The following is a 22,857-nucleotide window of genomic DNA, read 5'->3' as shown; positions in this document are numbered from 1 at the left end:
TGTGCTCCATTAATGAGCGAGTTCTTCATGATACATAATAATGCCACCACGCGCTTCAATGGGTAATTCATGATTAGTAGGCTAGTGATTAATATGAATTATTCATTATCCACCGAAGGAGGAAGCTCCTGGCGTGTTTCATTAAAGCGGTTCTCTCTCCCTCTCCCCCCCGTTGGAAAACCTCCCGGCCTTCCTCCCCCCCTTCGGGCGATGTTTACGAAGCAAGCTGCTGATTGGCCGCCTCGCCTGCAGCTCATAATTGTCCTCCAATAGGGTCCGTCCTCTGGGCGAGTAGCTGATGTAGGACCAGGAGAGGGCGGAGCCTCGGTAGGGCCTAAAAGAACACCATCATATCCTCAGTGACACCATGACAAGTCAATAAAGGAAACATGTCAGCTGGCTAGTGAGCGAGCATTGAATATGCGTTTCCATGGCGACACATACACACACACACACACACAGAAACACTTACAAGTAGATGCCGCCCATCATGTAGTTGAAGACTTCTTTGTAGCTGAGAGGATAATCCCAAACCTGGACGTCTGTCAACTGACCGTCAAAACCTGGGAAGTCAATCACAGGCTCACCGGACCAGACATAGTTTACCTGAAACGCATGCACACACACACACACACACACCATTAAGAATAAAGATGGGTGCAGACACAATCCAACAGTTGGTTTCTTTCATTGTTCTGTATGTTTAAGAGTCTTTTAATGTCCCTTTTTGCGGATATGACAGGATTGTTATGGATGAAGCAACGAGTTTGTCCCGTATGATTATTATGGTTGTTTTATAGATTTTTTGCTGAGACAAAGGTAATACTAAAAGAATCTCCTCCACGGTGGTTTGTGGAATAATAATAATTTCTTTTTTTTTGCAGTGAGACACATTTAAAACACAAACTTAAATTAAAACTTAATAAATAAATTCCACAAAGCGCCTCGTCGGCCTGGCTACGGAAGGGGCAGAAGGTGTCTCTTGGTTCTCACTTCTGCAGGCAGCATCTTCCTGATGCTGAAGTTGGAGCCACTGAACACCTGGGCCACTTGCAACCCGGAGTCCACGGTGAAGCAGACTCTGGTCCAGATGTCCGGGGCGGGGTTCGCCCAGAAAGGAATTTTAGGGCGGAGGTCCAGTGGGTTGTAACTGTATCTTGGAAAGGACATCCAATACACACTATCACTGCCGAAAAAGGTCAGAGGACTTCTGGATGGACTCAGAGTGAAGAGCAAGGAGGCGGAATCGGCCAGGTAGCGCAGACACACGGACACACCTGCAGGAGTCCCACGGTCAGGGTTCATCAATCATCCAGCAGTGGTTACAGACCAAAATAAATAGTGCACACAATAGAAGTAGAACGAGGTCCCTCACAAACAGGCGTGCAAATGAAATAATCAAAAAGCTTGTGTGAAGGAGCTCACCCCCGGTCACCGGGGCTGTGGTCCAGGCCCCGGTGCTGGTGTGGTAAGGGCGGCTGGTGGTGTGGTAAGGGCGGCTGGTGGTGTGGTAAGGGCGGCTGGTGGTGTGGTAAGGGCGACTGGTGGTGTGGTAAGGGCGACTGGTGGTGTGGTAAGGGCGGCTGGTGGTGTGGTAAGGGCGACTGGTGGTGTGGTAAGGGCGACTGGTGGTGTGGTAAGGGCGGCTGGTGGTGTGGTAAGGGCGACTGGTGGTGTGGTAAGGGCGGCTGGTGGTGTGGTAAGGGCGGCTGGTGGTGTGGTAAGGGCGGCTGGTGGTGTGGTAAGGGCGACTGGTGGTGTGGTAAGGGCGACTGGTGGTGTGGTAAGGGCGGCTGGTGGTGTGGTAAGGGCGACTGGTGGTGTGGTAAGGGCGACTGGTGGTGTGGTAAGGGCGGCTGGTGGTGTGGTAAGGGCGACTGGTGGTGTGGTAAGGGCGACTGGTGGTGTGGTAAGGGCGGCTGGTGGTGTGGTAAGGGCAGCTGCTGGTGGCGATGGGGGGATGATAATGAGGCAGAGAGAAGGATACTCCTCCATAATTAGACAAAGTCAACATCTTTCCGTTCAGATTGAGTCCAGGTGATTCTACGGGAAAAGAAACAACACAAAGAGCAGAATTCTATTAAAGCTCCTTTTTCACCGATTCAGTAAAGGATGCGTTATCTCAAGTTCCCGTTATTGCAGATGTTCTGGGGGGGTTGTGGCCGTCTCGCTGATGTTATTTTGCATGCATTTCTCCATCGGCATCATGTTTTAGTCCACATACAATGTATTTTCAAGGCAAAAACACTAAATATTGATTTACATGTATATAAAAGGTTCAGTACGCATCCAGGTCACTAAATAAATACAAACTGCTCATTCTATTCAAAAGAAAAAGAAAAGTGGTTATGGTTATTTTACAGGTACTTTGAACGAGTGTTTATGCTTTGGAAGTTCTTAAATAAGGTTGATATGTGTTTGGATGATGTTTTGCTTATGTTTTGTTGACATGTCTAGTGTTTTCGATTTCATATTTCGTTTTTTAGACTAATGCTAATTGTAAATTTTGGATATTGTTCAGCAGCTAGCTAAATACGTGTCTGAGAAAAAATTGAGAAATGATGACATTATTTGCATGCCTGTTGAAGATCGTCTTTCGGTTACATATACATACATAACTCAAGCTGCATAAAAACGCTGTGGGAACCCAATACCCACTCACCATATGAGCAAGTGACCGTGGTGTGAAGTTTTTAAGACGCACACTCAGACGAGAGCACCTGTGCTCAAGGGGAGGGTAAAGATCCCAACAGGAGGCATTCTGCAGCCGCCCTACCCCAGGTAGAATGGGCCCGGACAGCCGAAGTGTGGGCTGGTCGACCGATTCATACGCAAGTGTGATGGCCTCAACCATTCACTTGCTATGGCTCTGTTATTACACCTGGTCCGACGTCAGGAATGGAGGACAGGGTGCCACAAAGGAAGAGATAAGCCTAGACAGTAGACGGGGATAACCCTGTGGAAAAACGCAGTACTGAACCGACAAGGCAGTTGGCTGGGTCAGCAGTCGTTCCCACACCAAGTGGCACCATCTACCGGCATACGCCCTCCTAGTGGCGGGGGCTCTGGAGTGGAAGGTGGTCTCCACGACCTCGGTCGGGAGACCGGACCTTAAAGGGCGGGCCCCCTCAAGGGCCACGCCCATAGCTTCCAAAGCTCGGGGCGGGGGTGAACAATGGACCCCGACGCCTGAGACAGCAGGGCCGACTTGATGGGGATCTCCAACGAGGGACCTGCGAGGAGCGACATTAGGTCCGCAAACCATACTTGGGCCGGCCAGAACGGGGCGACTAATAGTAGGCTGACGCCGTCCTGACGGACCCTCTCCAGAATCCCTGGGAGCAGGGCAACCGGGGGGAAAGCGTACAGGCGCATGCTTCGTGGCCATGCCTGTACCATAGCATCCAACCCGAGAGGGGCGGGGTGCGTGAGGGAGAACCACCGAGGACAATGAGCTGTCTCTCTGGAGGCAAATAATTCCACTTCGGCACAGCCGAAGTGTCTCCAAAGGAACTCCACCGCCTCTGGCTGGAGTCTCCAGTCCCTGGGCCTCGGCCCCTGCCTTGACAGGGTGTCTGCCCCCTGGTTTAAGACACCCGGGATATAAGCCGCTCTTAACAAGCGGAGTTTTCCGACGGACCACAGGAGGATCTGGCGTGCTATCTTGCACAGCGGCCGTGAGCGCAGGCCCCCCGGATGGTTGATGTAAGAGACCACCGATGTGTTGTCTGACCGGACAAGCACATGCTGGTCCGTCAGGGCTGGACGGAAGTGTTTCAGAGCCTGAAAGACCGCCAGCGTCTCCAGCTGGTTTATGTGCCAGGACTGGGTATGATGCTGCCACAGCCCCGAGGCTGAGTGACCACTCATGATCGCACCCCAGCCCGTGAGGGAAGCGTCTGTCGTGAGAGTAACCCGACGACAGATCGCCCCTAAAACAGGCCCTTGGGCTAAGAACCAAGGGTCCCTCCATATGACCAGGGCCCTCAGGCAGCGCCGAGTGACTTTGATCAGACGGTGCTGGTTTCACCTCGAGAGAACCCCTTGGTCTTGAGCCACCACTGCAACGGTCTCAAGTGTAACAGGCTGCAAGGGATCACATTGGATGCTGCTGCTAGAAGACCTAGCAGTCTCTGAAACTGTTTCACAGTGAGTGGCTGGCCTAGCCTAGCCTGCTGAACTGCAGAGAGGATCGAAACTACTCGAGCGGGAGACAGGTGTGCACGCATCGTGATCGAATCTCAAATAACGCCCAGGAAGGTGGTCCTACGTGCTGGGGACAGCACGCTTTTCCTGGTGTTGAGTCTTAGCCCCAGACGGTTGATGTGAACGAGCACAACATATCAATGTTGGGCCGCCAGGCGTTTAGAGGGCGTTAAAATCAACCAGTGGTCTAAGTAGTTCAAAATACGGATGCCCTGGAGACGCAATGGCGCCAGAGCCGCATCCACGCATTTGGTGAACGTACGGGGTGAGAGGGCTAGGCCGAAAGGAAGGACCATGTATTGGTAAGCTTTATCCCCAAAAGCGAACCTCAGGTATTTCCTGTGTCGAGGGAGGAATGGGAATATCGAAGTAGGCGTCCTGGAGGTCCCCCGTAACACGACGAGGGGGTGCGCTCAGCGCGACGCTCTCCTGCTGCGCCAGGTGGTGCGAGCTCGTCGACGGCCGGGGCCGGACGTGGCGTCGTCGGGGAAGGAAGGAATTGAGCGCCTCCGCCTGCCACCTCTCCGCGTGGAGTTTATCCGCAACGGCCCCAATGGCACCTCCGAAGAGGGTTTCCGGGGAAAGAGGGGCATCCAGGAGGACGGATTTGTCCTTCTCCTTTAGGCTACAGTGGCTCAGTCAAAGGTGCCGCTTCGTAGCCACCATGGCTCCGGAGTTAGCTCCGTCCCCTCGGCCACGTCGACCAGCAGCTCTTCCTGATATGCCTGGATAAGCGCCATCATATGCAGGCAGGAAGCCGCTTGCCCCGCCGACGAGTAAGCCACCAGAGCCAAGGTAGTCCTCGAAGGCTTGGTGGGCAGCACCGGTGTCCTCAGCGACACGGCCGCAGGGGAAACATGGCCCGCCAGGGCCCCCTCCGTGGCCGGCATACTCCCGTAGCCATGTCGCCTAGCCTCACCTAAAGACGAGTACAATGCCGTACGCGGGTTGTACACGCGGGAGGACACCAGCCTACTCCAGGACGCCGACACCTCAGTGTGGACGTCTGGGAAGAACGGTAAGCACCAGCGCGGAGGAACTCTACGGGAAGGTAAAAACAACTCCTGCAGTCTACAGGGAGCAGACGGCTGCTGTTTCCCCGCCGGCCAGCTGATATGCAATCTGTCAGCGGCTCGGGTGAGGACCTCCAGCAGTTCTTTGGCGGCAGCGGGGGAATGAGTCGCCTCAGCGTCAGCCTCCGCTGCCTCTACGCTCACCACGTCCAGCTCCTCGGAGCCGGAAGAACGTGAGAGCAGCGTCTCGTCCGGGGTGAAGGAGGCCGCGGAGCGTGCCTCCGACGCCGGAAACAAGCGCCTGGGTCCCGTGGTGCTCCGCAGAAAGAGCACTTTTGGTTCTTTTAAAGGTATTTGGTCATATTGGTTGTTGTTGGTTGCATTTATATGTAGTTAGTATTTACAATTTGTTCCTAATAGATGTTGTTTTTATAATATATGTTGTTTCTATATCTGGAGTTTGTAACAAAAAAAAATCCCCCTGGGATTGTTGTATGTTATACTTTTGTATGCTTCCGTCATTGTATTCATCGTTTTATTGTTAATCAACAAACCACCTCCATCTCCCACACTTTTGAAAAGCTTGCCATGCCCCTGTGTGCAGGAGATGAATGCCGTAACATGAAATGTCCCCAAAAGTCATGAAAACCAACCTGTCGTCTGCCTCGTCGTTGGCCATGCCACTGCTGGCCACGTCACAACCGCTGTCACAAAGGTAAAGGAGAGCCACAGGAGCCTCATTGTCTTCATCCTGGTCCTGGCACTCGTGCTCGTCCGGAGTGTCTCGTGTGTCCTTTCTGGGTTTTGTCCCTCTGGACTGGAGCACGTTTCACTTCCTGCTGCGATAAGTTTCGTTTCTGCTGAAACTCTGGAGGGAGGAGCCTGTGAAAGAAACCTTCTCCCGACCAGGTGAGGTTCACAGGCTCAGTTACCACAGCGACTGACCCTGAGCTTTAGTTACCTCTCTCTCTGAAACAGACCACCCAGAGTTTCCCTCATCTCAGGGTGAACAAACTAAACCCCCTGAAGTGCCCACTTGTATTCTTCTTTAGCACTTTGAATCGTTGAAATGATCGTTGAAATGATCTACACACAATAAATAAAGTAAAGACATAACACTTTCATGTACTCTCTATCACTTTTTATACACTGTATAATATGACATTTGGATTACTTATTTTTTAAATGCAATTCTATTCTATTTTTTGACAGTAGGTGACTTACATTAAGACGTATCTCAGGTCTTCCTCATGACTGCTTTAGACTTGCTACAGAATAATATTGAATGGACTTTTGGGATTAAACCTCTGTCTGTGATACCCAAACACAAGTGGCAGCTTCTCCCTGCATGCTGAATAATGGTTTTATGACTTATATATGTCCCAGAGGCAAATATTATACTTTGTACTTTTGTACATATGTCTCTTTACAGATAAGAATAAACATGGTGAAATCTTGTGAAATCGCTGATCCACGTGGAGGAAACCAGTGTGACGGACCACGTGATGACGTCTCACTCTGTCGGGTTTCTTTGAACCACAAACACACGTGCGACAGACAGGTCATTTGTCCTTAGAATTTGTCCTCAGTACAACAATCTCAATGTATAATAAAACGCAACAATTCAGTGAAAAGGGGAAATGGAACCGAGAACAATCTTTTGTGTACTTCTCTTTTTGCTGACAGGAACAAAACACAATATGAAACCAGAACTACGATTGGACAGGATATTAACATCTTGCTGTGTCAATAAATCTCAGTTGCTTAAAAAGTCTGCTGGATTGGGGCATAAAGCGTGTGATAATAATGAGACATCATCATCACAACTGATTTCATGCTTATTGGGTTGTTATTTTATGAACCTTTGTCTGCTTGCTCTTTGCGTGTTGACTGTTTTAGGTTTGGCTGGAAGGGTCATGTGTGCAATTTATAATGTGGTTGATAAAGAAAGAAAAGAGGAAAAACACAGACACACCTTTTGAAAACAGGGTTGTCAGTTCTGCCAACATCAACAGGCGGAGGAGTCAGAGCAACACTTCCTGTTGGACTGCAGGAAGCACAGTCTTTCTTTCAAAATAAAACCTAAACTAAAGTTTGTTTCAGAACAAAACTAAGTTCAGTATTTAATTGGAAATAAACTGACTCTTTTACTTACATTACATCTATATTTAACATTTTTAACATTCATTATATATATATATATATATATATATATAATATATATTTTTAACATTCATTATATATATATATATATATATATATATATAATGAATGTTAAAAATGTTAAATATAGATATATATTATATTTAACATTTTTAACATTCATTATATATATATATATATATACCAGTCAAACAACTTATTTTGAAAAAAGGGGTAAACGTAAAAGTAAGAGGAGTTCATATTTATAAATATAACATAATATAGTGAAGATGAGCAGAGATTTCCTCAAATGTATTAGTTTAATTCTAATATTCTATAGTCTTTAATCACTTTTTAGACAACAATGGAGCTCTGTGGTAGAGAAGATTCAAAGTGCTTTATTTTGAAGGCTCGCCTGTCAGCGGAAGTGGGGTTTTCCGGTGCGTTGTCATGGCAGCCGTGTTGCATCCGTTGCTCACGACTGCGCTGCCACCGTGTACCGAGCTGACAGCAGCCGGGATGACATCGTGGAAAGCACGCGCGCACGCTCACACACGCACACACCGCTGCTCTATAAAAGCCAGACACAGACACACACATAAACACACTCAGCGACACACACGGGGACACGACCAGTTGTTGCTTAAATCTTTGTGAACAATGGGCGTCATCATCTCACGCATCTTCTCCAGGTTCATCTCCAAGACACCGGTCAGGATTTTAATGGGTGAGTTCATTCGTATTATTACTATTATTGTTAATGTTCATTCTATTATTATTATGAATTATATGAAAAAGTTTGGTGAGCATTTCCCATTATTTATTGCCATTGTGTGTGTGTGTGTGTGTGTGTGTGTGTGTCGCTGCAGTGGGTCTGGATGCAGCAGGTAAAACCACTCTGCTGTACAGACTGAAGCTCGCTGAGGTCGTCACCACCATCCCGACGCTCGGTCAGTGTTCACGTCCAAGAACGAGTTAAATGACGATACACAAAATAATACGACATGAAATCACTCAATAAAGTGTGTGTGTGCGTGTGCGTGTGTGTGTGTGTGTGTGTGTGTGTGTGTGTGTGCTTGTGTGCGTGTGTGTGTGTACAGGTTTTAATGTGGAGACAGTGGAGTACAAGAACATCAGTTTCACAGTTTGGGATGTCGGAGGTCAGACCATCATCAGACCTCTGTGGAGACACTACTTTACCAACACGCAGGTACTACTACTAGTACTACTACTACCACCACCACTACTGCTCTCATGACAAGTATTTTACTGAAGGGAGTGATTCTGTCCGACCTTCTGCTCCGTCTCCAGGGTCTGATTTTCGTGGTCGACAGCAACGACCCCGAGCGGATCAAAGAAGCCGCCGACGAGCTTCACCGGATGGTAAACTGCGACTGTGGCGGCAGTAGGAAATAATAATGACGTCAGAGCAGGACGTCACTGATTGGTTGATGTCTGGTCTCATGTGGCAGCTGGAGGAGGACGAGCTGAGGGGCGTGGCCATACTTGTGTTCGCCAACAAGCAGGATTTGCCCAGAGCCATGTCCGTGAGTGACGTCACGGAGGCTCTGCGCCTATCAGGAGTCTCGCAGCCGGTAGGTGTCCGCGCCGTGTGCTGGATGTGCAAATTTCCCACCATGCAACGCGGAAGTGTCCTAAAACGTGCGTTCGCTCTGGGTGACCAGCAGGGGGCGACTCCTCTGGTGCCATAGAAGTCTATGAGAAAGTGACTTGTCTCTTAGATTTATTTCCTCAGCAAACATTGTAAACATGGGCTTAGGTCTTCAATGCGCTCAGTTACCAACGTTTAAAGATCCCATTTTTAAGAAACCAGTCCCAGGGAAAAGATTACGGAATCTAAACTGTCTCTAGCTACAGGACAACTCACCTCGCTGTCTTTTGTCCCCCGCAGTGGTCGGTCCAGGCGTCCTGTGCCGTCAGCGGGACGGGTCTGGTCGAGGGTCTGGACTGGCTCTCGGACCGGATCCTGGCGCCGTGATCACTTCCTGTGGAGCCTGGAGAAGCCATGTGGGCCCCCCCCGGACTCGAGGTCGGACTCCTTCACCTGCTGCTCGGTCCTCCCACCTGGCTCCTCACAGCAGGAGTTAAATGTCATGACGGGGGAACCGGACCCGGAGAGCTCAGTGCACGGAACAAACGTCCCCACGATGTGTCGCTTATGAAATTATCTTTAAACTTAGATCCATAAAACGACGCTGCGGATTCATTTAGAGCTTTAAAAGGGAACAAAAATGTTTCTATTGAGTGGGAGAAATCTCTGGTGATGTTTGGAACAAGCATGTTTTCATTAGTTTAATCCTTATTTTACAGCAGATGTTTATATTCAGTTCATCTGTCTGCTGATTTTACACTTGCAATAAATGTATATATTTAAATAAACTGTATTTTTTATAAAACTTCACGTTTTCATGCTGATTTTTTACTTGTTGCTATTGCAAATTTAAAATTGATATGTTCACTTAATTTAGTTATTTTGTTTATATTTATTACAAAATATTATATTATTTAAATTTCGGATCGGACCGATCTGTACCAACCCTTCGTAACAATATTTTCCAAATTTCCCATCATCACAATGGCTAAAATGATCAGATTACCTCAGACAATGCCTCACAACACAAAGCATTCATATTTGATTATGTCGCAGCTTGGTGATATACAGTATGTATATAGTTTATAGGGTAAATAGAAATAAAAAGGCTGTGGTATTGGGGGCCTTTGTGTGGACTGTAAATGAATCTCAATGTGAAGAGAGGTTTGGGCTCCTTCTGAATGTCTCTGCTTAGAGATACAAGAAAACATTGTGAACTCACTTTTAATAGAAATACTGAAACATGCCGAGTCAGCTGGCTGTGAGTAACATGTAGGTTTGATTTAATCAGCAGACTGACTCGGGCGGGTGGAGTTAGTGCTTTTATTTATCACAGAAAAGATTTTTTTTATTTCCACTTATGACAAACAATTATCACTGCGTCAGTAAATTGTAGCTCCACTTCTCCCTAAAATACAAATTCATTATTAACCGTTGATGTATGCTTTAAGAAACATCCCCACAGGGGGCTGTGACCTCTGACCTTTAACATCCTGACCTCTTCTCCTATGTATAAAAGTCAGATTAATGGAAAAAGCTGTGAACTGAGGAACTGAGGCAGATGAGGATCAGATGATCAAAATTCATTATTAAAGTGAATTAATGTCAAATAATCAGAAAAGTTTTCAAAAATAAAGAGTCAACAAGGCCAAAGTGAAGAGATCATTGATCCGATTTGTGCTTTTGTTTATCGTAATGGACTAAGAAAGTATAGGATATAAAATATGATTATAGCTATTATTATCATTATTAATGAGCACTACTTGCATGCAGCTATTTATTTTGTAGGAGGGAGAAGTTGCAGATTTGTGGAACCTTCAAAATCAGATCTTTTTATTCTGGATTTTCCTTCCTGATATAACACACACACACACACACACACGCACAAACACAGACAGACAAACACACACAAACACACTTTGCATACAAATGGCATGAGACGCCGGACGGAGAACAAATGTCCGATAATTTCCCCAACAAATCTGCAACAAAGAAACGCTGGGGGGGGGGGATTTCAGAAGTTGACTTTTGTTTTGTACGCGAGGTCATTTCTGTGTTTATATCATTTTTTTCCATTAATACTTTCATACGAAGTATTTGATCATTTGGTTTGAAGAGTATTACCAACACATCCTAAAAAGATATACACACACATTTATATATTTAAACCGAATTCAGCCCATTTGTAACCTGCATATCATCCAGATGTAATTCATCCGCTTAGGTAAACGTCAATGAACCGTAATAATCAGCCGGCAGAGACCACAGAAAAAGAATGACATAACTCTGATGTAGTCATGACGACCGATCTCATCGTTTTACAGAATAAAGACTGAGGGAAAGATGATAAAGATCCGATGATGCATCCAGGAGGCTTGTTGTTTTTTTTTTTTAAATGATAAGAAACATCAGGAAGTACTTTTCAAAATTAGACTCCCTCTTCCTCTGTTGGTGCCTTCTGAATGTGGCTTTGTCTCCGTCAGATGTTCTTTATTCAGCACTCGCTGCTCTCCTCCCTCGTTGCCCGTAAGCTCTTTCTATAAAACAAAACATTAAAAACAAAACACAAACTTGCAGATTAAAACTATACCTCGGTCCTCTTCTGGAGGGACGGTATAAAAAGCAGCTTTTTTTTTTGTTTTCCCCAGGAAAGTCTGTGACGTTTCCACACTGCCCTCCTCCTCATATAGCGAGGGTGCGTTTAGTTTATCCTCCGCTCACAGAGTCCAGCCGGAGAGGGAGCGCATGTTTTTCAGCCCGGGCCTCCTCTGATTCCTGAGCAGGGACCAGCTGGGACTCGCCGGGCCGTCAGGCCTCAGACTCCCCCCTCTTCTTCCCCTCCTCGCCCGCATCGCTGTCCTCCGAATGGCTGTTGCTAAGCACCAGCACCTGTCCGTCGGCGGCGGGTTGGTTGCCGGGGCGACTCGAGGCGGCGATCAGGCGGCTCTGCTCCTCCAGATCCTCAAGACAAAAAAACAAATAAATAAAGTTTGTTTGAGTAGAAACTCTCTAGAACTCCTGCATTCAAACCCCAGTCAATGTCAATTAAAGATGATAATAATCAAGACTTTTGTGCAATAATGTGAATTTAATTGTTTTATTAATGATGCTTCTTGTCCTGTAACAAAAAGTATTTTTCTGAGACTTCATACAATCCGCCCCCTTGTGGTCACTGGGGAGAATGCCGGTTTAAGACACTTCCTCATTGGCTTCACTTGGACCCTGATTTCAGTAGCGTGACCAGGGAACGGCTAAAAGGGTCAAAGGTCACCTTCTCGATCTGCTTCTGTTTGCTCAGTTCCTCCTGCTGTTTCTCTTTAGCCTTGTCGTGCTCCTTCCTCTTCTCCACGGCCTTACGGTCCTACACAACAACGAGACGACACGGATCAACCCCCCCCCCCCACAGAGAGGACACCAGCTGTCAAAACGCTGTTAAAGTCACCGTCTCACCATCTTGGAGTGGAAGGCGATCTGCTTGGCCAGGCCGACGCTGTCGCAGATCTGAAGAAGACACACGCAGGGTGAGACAGAGGGACCCAGGCGGAGAGTTGGTGGACAAGTGGGACGGACGCAGGGACAGACGGACGCACCTTCTCTCCGTCGTTGTTGGACTCAAAGATGTAGCAGACGGCCCGGGCGTCGCCCTGCCCGCCCGCCGGCTGCAGGACGAAACCGAACAGCCTCCGGTTGTCCTGGTGGGACGAACACTGAGACACACAGGTGAGGGGGAACTGGTGGTCCGAGGGGGGGGTGGGGGGGAGGGGGCACAAGGGGAAGGAAAGATTAGGGTTAGAAACGTGTCAGAAGCTAAAACCTCGTGAGCAGAGGACTGCGAGCGGAGATCAACTCACCCGGAGTCGAGTGACTTGTGTTTGAGGATCAATGAGTCTGAAACGAAGCAACAAATCAGACTTTTAAAAATGACAATTTCAGTTTTAACAGTAACAGTCTTTTTTTGATAAAGAGAGCAGCGTCTAGAGGACTGAAAAGACTTCAGAGGACATCTGAATCCTACTTGAGGCAGTCGCAGGTGACCAGCAGGTGCGACTCGGTCATCCTGAAGATGTTGTGGATGGCTCTGGCTGCCAGGATCTGCCTCATGGTCTCAGGGATGACGTCTGTGGACTCGGCGGTCCTCACCTCCATGGAGCCCAGGAAGCGAACGATGAAGAGCTGGTGGAGGATCGAGTCTGGACGACACGTATGTGGATTCAAAACGTGTTTAAAACATCTCATCCTCTGGGTGGGAGACACGGATCATGAGACCCAGACCACCAGGTAGTTTGGTTCTTATGAAACAAAAAACTCGTTTTGACACCTGACAGATATGAATAATCACACTGCCCCCCTGTGGCTGCTGAGGGGAATAACACACACTTAAACGTTTTCATTCTTCAAAGAAAAGACAACTGTATGAAGTATTTAACGTGAGCCAGAAGGACGTCGGTACCTTCACTGTCTTCTGATGTGCTGTCTCCCGACTCTCCAAATGGATTACTCCTTCTGTGGACACACACACACACACACACCTTTCACAAAAGTCTAGTGTGTGTAAGAACAACAGTGTTTTTGTGCCGCATATTGTTTGTGTTTTCTATGACAAAAACAACAGCTTGAAAAGAACAAGGGGAGACATGAAGTAGCACACACACACACCTGCCGGACTGGGCCGTCTTGCTCTGTCCGGAGTTCTCCTCGCTGACGGGCGATATGATGTCAAACTGGATGGGCGTGTCCGGGGCAACCAGGGCATCCAATGAGAGCACAGACAGAGCCGGCGACGGCTCGGAGCCCACAGAGCTGATGCTGCTCGCTCGGCCCGCACGCCCTTTACTGGGAGGGGGGGGGGTTAGGCGGGGGGGTGTTACTGGTGGAGGTCCACTTGTCCCACAGACGTCTGATTGACCACCAAGACACACACACACACACACACCTGCTGGGCCTCATGCTCTCGTGTCTCTGCTGGAAGGACGGCGACGGCGTCACGGCCTCGAGAGCGGATTGGTTCACTCGGGCTGCGAGCTCCTGCCAACGGGACGACCAGCAGGAAACAATGTCACATGAACAACATTTTTTAGCGTGTAGCTATTATTTGATTGATCTCGGATGAATCTCCTCTCGTTGGCCATCCGCTCGCTGTGTGAATGCAGTTTGATCTCAAATGTTTAAACATATTCACTCGTTAAAGCCAGTTTTCACTGGTCGTTATGTTGTTCTTCAATCAAATCGACAGATCACCGGCGTGAGGCCAGGACGACGTCACATGACCACGACCCAGTGAATCGCAAAATTACAACGACTGAGTGCCAACGAGGGAGGCGGGACACGGACCTCTGCGTTCTCACTCAGGTAGATCCTTTTGGAGATGTTGTTGATGGTGGCGATCCACTGGAGGAGGGGGAAGCGGCAGAGGAGACGGCGTGAGGGGACCACAAAAGAGCAAGTCACATGACACAAAACCCCCCCACCACCTTTTGTCAGTTTTTACCTCCTCGCAGTCCTTCCTGCTCTCCGACTGCAGCGTCACCACTCTGCCCAGAACGCACAAGACGGGAGCAAAGATTTGAGTGAGGCGCCATTGACACTCGGGCGCCTGGGACCAAGAAACGTTTGAATAAAGCCGCCTCACTTCTTGCCGTCGAAGGACGTGACCTGGAAGCAGAAGCGCCGGTCGTCGCAGTCCACCGCCATGACGGAGCTGTTGTCCAGGTCGGTGACCAGGCCGCCCGCCACCTCGCCGCGGCCCTGCTGCATCAGGTTCCCGCCCTGCGTGAAGAAGTACTGGCGCTCCCAGGACGAGGACACCAGCCCCGTCTTACTGAGGGGACACCGGGGAGGGGACACCCAAGGAGAGACCAGATGAACGTAGAAGCCCTCGTTTTAATTAATGATTCAATGTTGAATTAATCACAGTGGCTTAAACGGTGCGGGTTTCCTACCTGCGGATGTGCAGGTAGCCCTGTTTCCTGGTCAGGTTGCGGGAGACCGGCGAGTGGGCGGGGTCAGGGTCACACGGCGCGTACAGTTGGTCACATGATCTCTCCATGTCCTGGATGGTCTCCTGCATCTGCCCGACCTCCTCTTCCATCTCCCGACGCACGCTACACACACACACACACACACAGACACACACACACACACACACGTGCCACACGGTCACCTTCCACGTGATGTTTGTATCCATTTGCAATTTAAACTGAGTAACAAAAAGAAAAAGAACAAATGGAGAGGTGGGGTTTGGGGGGGGGGCGGGGTTCTTACTTCTGGACACTGGTTCCCATGGTTCCCAGGAAGTCCTCCCACTGCTGGGTGAGGTTTTCTGAACCCAGCTTAAAGAAACTGATCTGCAGAGAAGAAGAAGAAGCATCAGCAGGTTTGAAAAGAACCCTGACGAGAAAAGTGTTAAGAAATAAAACTATTTATTTCTCTTGATTTATTTCTTTTTAATGTTGTCAGACACCGGCGTGAGGCTTAGCTTTAAGTGGACGTACATAGTGTGTGTGTGTGTACCTGCGCCTGCATATAGCCCAGCAGCGGCTCCAGCAGAGCCGTCTTCTTCTTGTACTGCAGCGTGTTCAGCGAGCAGAAGTAGTGCATCATGGTCTGGTGGTGTTTCTTGCGGGAGGTGTAAACGTCCTCCACGGCCTCCGCCCGCAACTGCAGCACACGACACTCTCTTCTTATGACCACATCACGCACGTCTAGTCGAGATAGTCGTACCGTGAATTGTTCACGTGACTGGTGGGTGCTATGAGGTGGTCAGCAATGAAGTTAAAAATATAAAAATACCTAAATCCTGCCAACCGTCCAAAAAATTAATGCCTGAATGCTCATGAGCAACCGTTGAAACCAAAAAAAAAACGGTTGCCAATGGTAACCGGGGAACCTTTACCGGCGAGCCCTGCTTTAGGAAACTTAAATGGATGTTTTAGTTGTTAGCGTTTCTGACCTTGTCGTTGTCCCTCTTCTTGGACAGGCGGCTGTATCGGTTGATGGCGACGTCGTGGTCTGCATACAACAAAGGGTCAGCATCTTTGTTTGTTACTTTTCAAAATGCTACATAAAACCCATTAACTCGCAACGGACGATCCCTGAGGAGAAACTTACCATCACTGGATATTTGGAAGACTTCTTTCAGAGTGAGGATCTCTGGAGAGAGACGAAAGAAGAACTGTAAGTAACCGTGCAAAACCCCCTTGAGACCAATTAAGGTCCATTTCATACTGAAGGCAACAGTGTGCAGTGCGGTTTGGCCACATCATGCTGTATTGAAAAAGACTTGAAACTAGAGATTGAGACCATAAACTCAGGTTTATAATGTTTACTGAGGTAATAAATCAAGAGAGAAGTAGAGTCACTTTCTCTTAATCTTGTATGGGACCAAAGAGTCGCCCCTTGGTGGGATTCATTCATGCCTCATTTAAACACAACGATGGTCGTGTGTGCAAAGCCAGGTCCATCAAAAAAGCATTTTCACAGTTTGGCATAGAGGAACTCCGACCTAAACTCCTTCCAACAACTGGAACGTTGACTACCAGACCGGATCCGACAACATCAGCTGGATACATGTGACAGATCATCAGTGCACTGCTTTGTGTTTCCTACCCTTCAGGTCTCTCTCTTTAAACTGAGTGATCGGAAACATCATGGCATCTGCAAGCTGGGTGGACAAGACGGCATGGCAGGAACTCAACTACGAGAGAGAGAGAGAGAGAGAGAGAGAGAGAGAGAGGTTGTGACGTCAAACATCCTGTCACCTGGTCTTCCTGTCATGGCACATCCAAAAGTAACAAAACAGCAGCAAACGGGGTCCTGCTGCGTTTTGTATTCTCGGCTCACCTCATCGATGACTTTTGCAAACTGCTGCAGGGTGGAGCTCATCACCTCGTCATCGCCCCCTAGAGGAAAACGCTGTGGAAGACAGCAACAGCACAAGCAGTAAATGAATGCTGGTAAATGTTGACCCGAGGTAATCGCTAGGGAATAGGGCTAGTGCCATAAGGCGGGTGGCTAGTGCCATAAGGCGGGTGGCTGGGGTTTAATAGCTCGTGGGAAGTACCGGGCAGGGCGTGTAGGGCTGGTGTCTAGTATCATGGGCTCGGTCGCTGGTTGTCGACTCGGCCTACCTGTTTGTCGTACTCTTTCAGCAGTCTGGAGGTCAGGTGTGTCGCAGCACTGAGCTCATTCTGACAGAGAAAACAGATACGACGCGTAAACGTCCTCCGTTAGTCCCGTCTGCAGCGAGTGGCCCTGCACCGGAGAATCGTGTGTCTTCTTACCTGTGCGTCATAAATCCTCTGCATGGCCTCATAGAGCTGTGTGCAGTAGTTGGACATCACTGTCGTGTCCTCCTCAAACACTCCCAGCAGAGAGCGCGTCTACAAAACAACGCTCAGCATCAATCCTCTGTGCGTTCCATAAAACCGCAGCGCCCAAATGATCCCAACCTCACACCTATATATGGAAATCCACACCTGCTGCAGAACCACACAGTGCAATACTGTTCCTCGGGTGGATCTCAACTGTACTACTAGCTGAGATCTGTTGAATGCTACATTGTTACGTTGTAACATGAAAACAAGAACATACAATTGTGATAATTAGGTCAATTCTAAACACATTAATGAACAAATAGTGAATAATCAAGGGTTGTGTTGGGAGATAAATAAGTAGACATATAGATACATAGCTACATTAATCAGAGGATTATTATTGGTGTTCAGTCATCCCACACCTCTCATATATCCCAACGCGCTTCCTGCACAAATGCTCTCCTCCTTCCTGCAGGCTCTCTCACGCCTCTCAAAGGAAGTCAGACTCATCAGACTGCCACGTTCACAAGTTAAGTTTTCTACAGTAGTATAGTCTAGTATAGTACAGTTCTCGGATGTATCGGCACTCATAGACTTCCGAGTGGCCACATTTACTGAGCATTTTCCCCAATAGATCCTGTGGCACAGGGACCTCGTTTCTGTCTCCTCTCATTTTATTACTTATTTTATTATTATCTGCACTTGCAAATGGCTTAGGAAGTTCTAGGGATCAATACAATCGTCATCCATAATAATATATCATATTTGTTGATAATATTTTATATTATTAAACTGCAAGTAACTAAAATGTATTAAATCTAAGTTGAAACAGTTGCTGAAATGTAGAAAGAAGGATGGAGAACAGACCAGTAACCACTGGATATCAAACAGAGAGACAGAGATTAAAAGTGGAACATTCTTTGTTTACACCGAAAAAACAACAACATCCAAACTCAGGTGCATCACCCTGGTGGTCACGCCCCCGACGTGTGACGCGCGGACGGGTCTCAGCCGCAGCTTTTTGCTTTTTTGTGTGAACGTCACACATCTGGGCGTGTGACGTTCACGGCGGGGGGGGGGGCGGGGGGGGCGGCTAGCTCAGAGGCTAAGGAAGTGGTCGGCTACCTATCAATTGCACGAGTGCATTCCTGTGTGAAGCCTCCACCTGACATTCTGCCCCCACCCCTCCAACCAGCTGATCGGTACAGCAGGCGAAGCACAGCTGGTCCGTTGAAGCCGTCCGCCTGTCCGCTTTGATTAGCGGGCCATTAGGGGGGTTAGCCGCCTGCTGGAACTTGTCATCTCCCCGCTGGTTGTTGGCAAACACCGCGGCGCCTCTATACAAAGACCGCGGCGCCTAGCCCTGCGAGTGGCTACCGTTAGCATGCTAGCTGAAGCCTCCGGGGGCAACGGAGGGCTCGTTACCTGAGGGCTGTCCTCCAGCGTCTCCTCTATCGGCAGCTTCTCTATTCCGGGCATGGCTTCGGTTGGTAATCGGTGCGAATGGACGGACAAAACGCACAACAAATCGCTCCCGACAACTCCCACTCAGGATTCCTTGGCTAAACGAATTCACAACACCCCGAAGACGGCTCCTCCCGGTTCAACGGGTACCGCCCTCCAGCTGGATTGTGATTGGATAGAAAGGAAATGTATCAATTTGGATTGGTTCATTGTTTAAAGGGGAAACGGCGCCATTTTGGCTCTGACCAGGATCGCCCATTCGCCATACCCGTGTACACCTTTGAGCCATAATGGCCTCGAGATGCTTAGTTTGTGTGAGAGGCTTGTACAGACTACCCATGCGACCAATTTTTTAATATTCATTCATTCATTGTTGGGTAAAATATTTTAGACATTAAAATATAAATAAATAGTGTATATATATATATATTGTTGTAATAATTGGATTTTATGTAATAAAAACATCTTGTGAAATGCAAATTAGATCCTTTTCAATTTATTTGACGATGAGCATCATGACATGTGTCCAGTCTCGGTTGGATTACGTGGATCCACCCGCTGCTTCCACCACAGTGGGCATCGTAGGGGAACCACAATGGAACAGGTCCTCCATCACGCCGTGGAGTCCGTGCAGCACGCAGCAGCTCTGGCCGCTGCGGGGCGTCTCCATGTCAGAGGCACGTAACCACATGCCAACATCGTCGTCATAGCGCTCCACGGTTAACATCGCGGCAGTGCCTCCAAATCCTCCAACCACAATGAGCTGCTCCTCCATCACCTCAAGCCCGAAGAAGCTGCGGGCACAGCACATGGACGGTGCGTTTCTCCACCGGTCGGTGTCAGGGTTGTAGGTCTCGACAGTGCGCAGATGGATGCTCCCGCTACTGGTGCCGCCTATCTGGAAGAGAAACAGGTGAACGAAGAGATGAGACAGGAAATAAAATATTCGTTAGAAGTACAGTTCGGTTTTGTCTGGGTGGAGCTCAATACGGTGGACGCTCGTCACATTAGGTTGAAGTAATAAAGAAACCAGTGCTAAGTAGAATACCAATATGGTTAAATATAAAATGAGTCAGTCTCCATTGTGCAACCAATAATAATGCACACATTGACCACACTCACCGCATAGATGAGGTCTTTGTAGGCAGCGATCCCCAGACCCCTCCGGGAGCTCCTCATGTTGGGGATCACGGTCCACTGGTTGGTGTTCGGGTCGTAGCGTTCGGCCAAGGTGAGGCTCCGAGTCCCGTTGTAACCTCCGCAAACGTACACCTGCACTGGCGAGTTTTAAGACACTTAATATGGATTCCGTTACAGATGGAAGCAGAAAAAATGCTTTTAAATGTGATCACCCACGTTCTATATTCTAATGGCCTATTAACTTAATGACATTCAACCTGCTTCCTTACACATTTGTATCGTTATTGGCAAACGTGGCAAAACGTTCTCACTCTCAACTCGTCAAGCATCGACGCTTGGTCAGCTTTAGACTATCGTTATGTTCCCCTCTACTGTCCGTCTCCACTCATTACTCCGTCTCTCCTTCACCCACCTTGCCCCTGAGAGTCGCGGCACTGGCGCTACTCCTCTTCGTATGCATTGGTGCCACCATGGTCCACTGGTCCGTTTCGGGTGTGTAGCGCTCAACGCTGTTGTGGTATAAGTCATCGCTAAAGCCTCCGAGGGCGTAAATGCACCCGTTCTGCACGGCGACGCAGACGTGGTCGCGGCAGCAGTTCATGGGCATCACCGGGTGCCACGTGCGGTTGACGAGGTCGAACTTCATCGCGGTGTTCAGTTGGATTCCTCTGTTTCTGCCGCCGATCACGTACATGAAGCCGCCGAGGAGGGCGGCGCCGTGGTGATTGCGGCGGATCTCCCCGGCTCTTATCGGGACCCAGCAGTCGGCCCGGGCGTCGTAGGCGTCCAGGCCGGTGGCGGCGTTTCGGGCGTTCTTGCCCCCTGTGACCAGTAAGATGGAGGAGGGCAGGCGTGGGCGGCTTAGCCGGTCACTGTAATCGGGTTTTGAGGATTTGCAACGAAGGTCCATGAACTTGGCCACTGCGGCGTCGATGATGGAAACGCATTTGGCGCTGTCCTTTATCAGAGCGTTCTCCTTCACAACGTCCTGGAGGTAGATGGCGGTCATCAAGCCAAGCCGCACCTTGACACATGCGAAGGGCAAGGAAGTTATATATCGGTCAGATATCGATCTTGCGTCTCACGTGCGATGCGAACGCAGTTGGACGATAACCCTGCACGAACGAGTGCTAAAAAACCCAGAAATGAGTGTGCATCTTTGCTCTTCTGGTTCAGAGCGAATGCCATTTACAAAAGAGAAAAGATGATGAAGCTTGGATACCTCTACGGTGGAGAAAACATGACGAGAACCTTGGTTTTAATGGGTTTGTGCTTGAATGACTGAAATAAGGTCTCTAACACAAGCTTAATAAATGTTTATTTCCCATTGGCTTTTTTTCGAGGGGAACCAGGTCAATGCTAACTTTCAGGTTGGTCTACAAAGGTCCACTACACCAACGGTTCGACGGGATCGTGTGGTTACCTCAGACAGTAGCTCAAAGATTTGACCCCTTCTTTGGTCTGGCTGGTGGGAGATCCAGTGCAGGATGGTCTCAAACACCGTGCTTTCTCGCCTCACATTGAGGTGGTCGTGTTCAATGATGGCCGACAGCTGCTGCACGGAGAGCTCCAAGATCTCCTGCGAGACAGCGATGATCTCATCAAAGTGTTGCAGGATGAAGAGGAAGACCTTGTGTGTCAGCCTGGGCAAGTGGTAGAAGTGCATCAGCCTCCAGATGCCAATGCAGTTCGACAAGCACAGCTGGTCCTCCAGGAAGAAGCAGCATCTCTGAACAATCCCAGAGACCAAGAACTGGTCTGCTGCTGCTAAAAGCTCCAACACGTTGTCCTCCGTCACATCAACATTTTGAGTGTAGGCGTAATCAATGATGAGGCGCATCATCGCGGGCGACACCCCGGGGATAATGTACGACTTCTTTTTTGGGTTGGCCCAGGCACCGGTGAAGAGAGCGCTGTGGGATCAGGACTTAGAGGGTTAGAGAAACACTACGTAACATTTGTACCTTTTAGACCTGACGTTGTACTCACCAGAAGTACTCGCTGCAGCTGCACAGGATGATCTTGTGCGCGTTGAACCTGTCGCCCTCGACCTTGATCACCACGTCGCACAGTTCCGTCCTTTGGAGGAGTTCATTCACAGCCGAGGAGGCCATCTTACGCACCATTTTCTCCGCTTTGTCTCTGTCAAAATTCGATTTGGCGGAAGATGTTCCTTCTTCGCCCATATCTTTCTTCTCTCTGCTTAACTGTGGGTACTCAGGAGCTTTCTGACAGGTTTGGTTCTCCTCAGACAGCTGTAAAGGGTCGGAGTTGCTCACGTCCACGTTCTAAATTCTTTTATTGTGACATCACAGAATCTGGAACTATGACACTGTTACACAAGCTCAGCTAATTTGCATAATACAATGACCTCACTTTTACACTCTACAAACAGGCAAGGAGTCCTGATAGCTACAGGAAGAGAAACTACTTATCAACCAAAAAGACACAAAAAACAGATTTATTTAGGAAGATGCGGCTAATCTGATCTTTATCACCACTTGTGAAAGTATTCTTCTTCCTTTGTTTGCTTCTGAAATGTTTGTCTGGTTTTATTATCGTTTATGGATGAGTTAAAGTACCACATTTGACTATGATATAGTATAAAGTTCAAGTAATGTGTCAAAAGTACAGTAACCAATAGTTGATGAACTGAGTTAGCCTAATTTCCTGCACAGCTGGACAGCGGTTTAAACTCTACTTGTGGTAAAAAGAAAATCTTCCAACGCTGATTTAGAAAGTCAACTTTCTAACTTTGACGATATGTTATTATTATTATTTTAAATTCTTTTTTGATCTGTATTTGCTTTTTTCCTATTGTGTATGAGCTTCCCTACTAAAACATATTCTACTTAAAAGCAATAACACAATGTAAAAAATACTCAATACTCAAGATCCAAGAATAAAAACTAAATTAAATCAAAGTTACAGGTACAGTGCTAATTAAGCCTTTTTACTAAATTACCTT

At 48.3% G+C, this 22,857-nt stretch overlaps 4 protein-coding genes across 5 annotated transcripts; 1 reads left to right on the top strand and 3 right to left on the bottom strand.

Moving 5' to 3' along the window:
* Nucleotides 1–7: 7 nt before the first annotated feature.
* On the bottom strand, nt 8–6,538 carry LOC119229487 (uncharacterized). 2 transcript variants are annotated; one of them, XM_037489885.2, is made up of 7 exons: nt 6,444–6,538; nt 5,873–6,114; nt 1,944–2,043; nt 1,426–1,502; nt 994–1,277; nt 473–606; nt 8–334 (listed from the first exon to the last, which is right to left on the bottom strand). In XM_037489885.2, coding segments are annotated over exons 1-7 (1,032 nt in total). In that variant the 5' UTR covers nt 6,446–6,538; the 3' UTR covers nt 8–141. The 2 variants fall into 2 exon arrangements, with proteins under 2 accessions (XP_037345782.2, XP_062419936.1); XM_062563952.1 differs by lacking the exon at nt 6,444–6,538 and having other exon boundaries at nt 5,873–6,115.
* Nucleotides 6,539–7,805: 1,267 nt separating this feature from the next.
* Nucleotides 7,806–9,756, top strand: LOC119229488 (ADP-ribosylation factor 4-like). The gene is made up of 6 exons (XM_037489886.2): nt 7,806–8,088; nt 8,231–8,311; nt 8,462–8,571; nt 8,673–8,744; nt 8,834–8,956; nt 9,274–9,756. Exons 1-6 carry the CDS (start codon nt 8,022–8,024, stop codon nt 9,358–9,360), a joined length of 540 nt encoding a protein of 179 aa, XP_037345783.1. The 5' UTR covers nt 7,806–8,021; the 3' UTR covers nt 9,361–9,756.
* A 526-nt stretch (nt 9,757–10,282) lies between these two features.
* Nucleotides 10,283–18,872, bottom strand: appl1 (adaptor protein, phosphotyrosine interaction, PH domain and leucine zipper containing 1). Its single transcript, XM_037491280.2, has 22 exons — nt 18,711–18,872; nt 17,253–17,351; nt 17,100–17,159; nt 16,813–16,884; nt 16,579–16,666; nt 16,081–16,122; nt 15,923–15,981; nt 15,484–15,630; nt 15,235–15,317; nt 14,913–15,074; nt 14,603–14,791; nt 14,462–14,504; nt 14,305–14,361; nt 13,907–13,998; nt 13,630–13,806; nt 13,424–13,476; nt 12,989–13,163; nt 12,825–12,861; nt 12,564–12,704; nt 12,424–12,474; nt 12,245–12,334; nt 10,283–11,934 (listed from the first exon to the last, which is right to left on the bottom strand). The coding sequence occupies exons 1-22, from the start codon at nt 18,762–18,764 to the stop codon at nt 11,782–11,784; spliced, it is 2,124 nt and encodes a 707-aa protein (XP_037347177.2). The 5' UTR covers nt 18,765–18,872; the 3' UTR covers nt 10,283–11,781.
* A 408-nt stretch (nt 18,873–19,280) lies between these two features.
* On the bottom strand, nt 19,281–22,123 carry LOC119194119 (kelch-like protein 10). Its single transcript, XM_037448219.2, has 5 exons — nt 21,879–22,123; nt 21,313–21,802; nt 20,302–20,913; nt 19,872–20,021; nt 19,281–19,647 (listed from the first exon to the last, which is right to left on the bottom strand). The coding sequence occupies exons 1-5, from the start codon at nt 22,073–22,075 to the stop codon at nt 19,291–19,293; spliced, it is 1,806 nt and encodes a 601-aa protein (XP_037304116.1). The 5' UTR covers nt 22,076–22,123; the 3' UTR covers nt 19,281–19,290.
* Nucleotides 22,124–22,857: the final 734 nt, after the last annotated feature.

This window comes from Pungitius pungitius, chromosome 8, assembly GCF_949316345.1.
Source record: "Pungitius pungitius chromosome 8, fPunPun2.1, whole genome shotgun sequence".
NCBI lineage: Eukaryota > Metazoa > Chordata > Actinopteri > Perciformes > Gasterosteidae > Pungitius > Pungitius pungitius.
Note: the sequence above shows the minus strand (reverse complement) of the source record. Positions and strands in the feature narration are given on the sequence as shown.